General features: G+C 39.0%; 1 protein-coding gene across 5 annotated transcripts in view; it reads left to right on the forward strand.

Annotated features, from left to right (window-relative positions):
- Cpm (carboxypeptidase M) overlaps window positions 1-2,893 on the forward strand; it is a 67,328-nt gene that overhangs the window by 49,211 nt on the left and 15,224 nt on the right. For 4 of the 5 annotated variants that reach the window (XM_015483033.2, XM_048805313.1, XM_048805308.1 and 1 more), the window contains one exon: window positions 674-826. The exons of the other annotated variant lie outside the window; for it this stretch is intronic. In XM_015483033.2, coding sequence (XP_015338519.1) covers window positions 674-826 — 153 coding nt within the window. The remainder of the gene's footprint in view (window positions 1-673; window positions 827-2,893) is intronic. 5 annotated transcript variants of the gene reach the window in all.

Here is a 2,893-nt window from a genome sequence, read left to right on the forward strand (position 1 = left end):
CAAAAAAAAAAAAAAAAGCACAGGAGCTAGGGCAAGGTGGCCTACACCCTAGTCTCTGCTGTCCACAGGCAGGAATTTCTGGACACATGACCTAACATCTGGGATTATATCTCCTGCTTTGTATAAGGCAGTAATAATTGTCATAAGGATTCAATGAGTTGACCTAAAGCACTTTGAACAGTACCTAGCAATAGTGAACACTAAGTAAATGTTGGCCATTATTATTCCCTTAAAAGTAGTATTCTTTGCTTCATATAAATGAGTTTACAAATGAATGATTTGTAGATATATTCGAAATTCTATTCTAGTTTATGTCCATTTAAAATGTAATTCAAGGAAGAAGTGGAATTTGAAGAATCCTTTCATAATATAGAACTTTTAAAAATAAAAAATAAAATAAAAAAGGAGCCTTCCTCCACCCCTCATTTAATTTTGATGCACAATTGAACTTTAGTCAACTCTGATCCAGTTTTGCATATGGAAATATTTAAGATGCCTAGTCATGACTCATCATGTCAATCCTTGATTTTTCATGCTAATATGTCAAATTTGTCTTTTCCTGTTTACGTTCATTTCCCCTGCAACTGTCTCATCCACTCATCCCCAAGGTCTGTGATACTTGGCTTCACTCCAATTTTAGGCCTTAACAAAAACTAAATATGCTTGTTTGTAGGTGGAATGCAAGACTACAACTACATCTGGGCCCAGTGTTTTGAAATTACACTGGAGCTGTCATGCTGTAAATATCCTCGTGAGGAAAAGCTGCCATACTTTTGGAATGATAACAAGGCCTCATTAATTGAATATATAAAACAGGTGCACCTAGGTTTGTAAGATTTTATTATTCCGTGTTAACACAAAATAGAGCAGGACCTTTGGGCTGAGCAAATACAAGTCTTTAATTATGTGTTCCAGGTACAGCCTCATTTCAGTACCAGAATTCATACAGAATTCTCTCTGTACAAGTATCTGCTGTGTGAGAATACAGTGTTCCTCCAGCAAACAGGATGTTATTCTTTTACATGATCTCCCAAGGAGGAAAAAGCCAGGTTTGCTTGTTACTTGCCACACAACACTGGACATTACAATTTTGCATTTTTTCCCAGAAACCGGGTGGTGATCTAGCACGTTTACTTTCACCTCTCCCACCCCTCACCTCTACCAAATGACCAGGCAATAGAAATCTTCCCAGCCTGTTTTCTGAAGGCTGTCCAGCCTCTATCACAGATGAACAAAATAAATGTGGCAAAAGAAAAGTAGCTCCCAAACATAAACATCAGGCATATGGGGAGACAGACTGCCGGGCCTCATCCCAGAGTTTCTGATTTTGTGGGACTCGAATTGTTAACATCTTCCCAGGTGATACTGCTAGTCCAGGGATATGCTGAGAAAACTCTTGCACTAGAGAAACATGTTATGTGTGATGATGGAATCATGTGCAATCCAAGTTTGCTAACCAGTCGGTGTCTCTTTGGGTGGAGTGTGGAAGACTCTTCTGTATGGCCAGGGCCAAGGTTATTTTTCTCAGTTCAGAAAGGATTGGGGGAAGAAGCATATTAGGGATTGTCATAATAGCTGTGCCACAACATCAATCCCAAGTGAAGGGTGGGTTTGTGTGAAGAGGTTCACTGCACGGCCCTACTGGAATCTCCTGCATGCTTCCCATGCTCTCTACCTGTTGAGAGTAGACAGGGAAGGATGTGGGCTATGGGGAGCACAGGGCAGGGAGCTGAATACAAGCATCATTAAGACTATCCCTTGGCTGCACATCCCTAAAAATGCATGCCTCCATCCAATTCCTTACCTTTGTCACCAACCTCCAACCCCAACCTGAACAGAAATACACAAACATTGTTGGTGAACTCTCAGGGCCCTAACTGCTGAATCAGATGATTCCCTGTGTAGGGAATGTTACAAAATGTCACCTTTTCACCAGCATCTTCATCAAGGTTATAAGCAGATCACCAGATTTTTCTCCTTTATTATGTCATAAAACTTGGTTTGGGGTCTTGTTTTGCATTCTGGCATTTCATTCTCCACTAGCTTTGCCTCATGAAGCATGGATTAGTTTAACCTTGGTATTATATTTCCACCCATGTAACCCTTTGTGTGTTACAGTGTATTCTTTTCTGAAATTCATCTTTTATCAGTATCCACATGGGAATGAAACTGAATTGAAATATACTCTTATAAATGTACTACTGTTTTCAGAATCTAGTTGTAAAGATGATTCACCAAGCGCTGAATTAAGGTGGGCTTCCAAGTGTTATGCTGACAGGATACTGCCAGTGAAGGAGCTTTGTAAACCAATAACATACAAATTGCACTACAGTCATAGTTATTAATTTGGAGGACTTACAAGTCTATTTACACTAGGTCATATGAGGAATATTTATCTACCTGTCACTGTAATCAGATGTGAACAACTCACTTTTAAAAAGACATGGATTAAGAAATTGTGCTGGAAACATACACAATGGCGTTCTACTCATCCATAAAAAAGAATGAAAGTATGGCATTTGCCTGTAAATGGATGGAAATGGAGACTATGCTAAGTGAAATTAGCCAAACTCAGAAACTCAGAAGTTCAATGTTTTCTCTCATGTGGAGGCTAGAGTAAAATAAAGGAAAGGGGGAAAGGACAGGATAACATAAAGAACCAATTAAATACAAATTAATAGGTGACCAATTAAATACAAATTAATAGGGAAGTCTAGTAGAGAAAGGAGAAGTGGAGAGGGGAGGGAGCATAGAGTGGAAAGTGGGGTGGAGTGTCATGAACTGAAATCGACCCCCATGCACATGTGAGTTTATCAGATGAACTCAACTACTTTGTGTAACTATAAAGCTCTAATTAAAAAAAAAAAAAGAAGAAAGAAATTATTTGTGTGTG

Source organism: Marmota marmota, unplaced genomic scaffold, assembly GCF_001458135.2.
Source record: "Marmota marmota marmota unplaced genomic scaffold, marMar, whole genome shotgun sequence".
Lineage (NCBI taxonomy): Eukaryota > Metazoa > Chordata > Mammalia > Rodentia > Sciuridae > Marmota > Marmota marmota.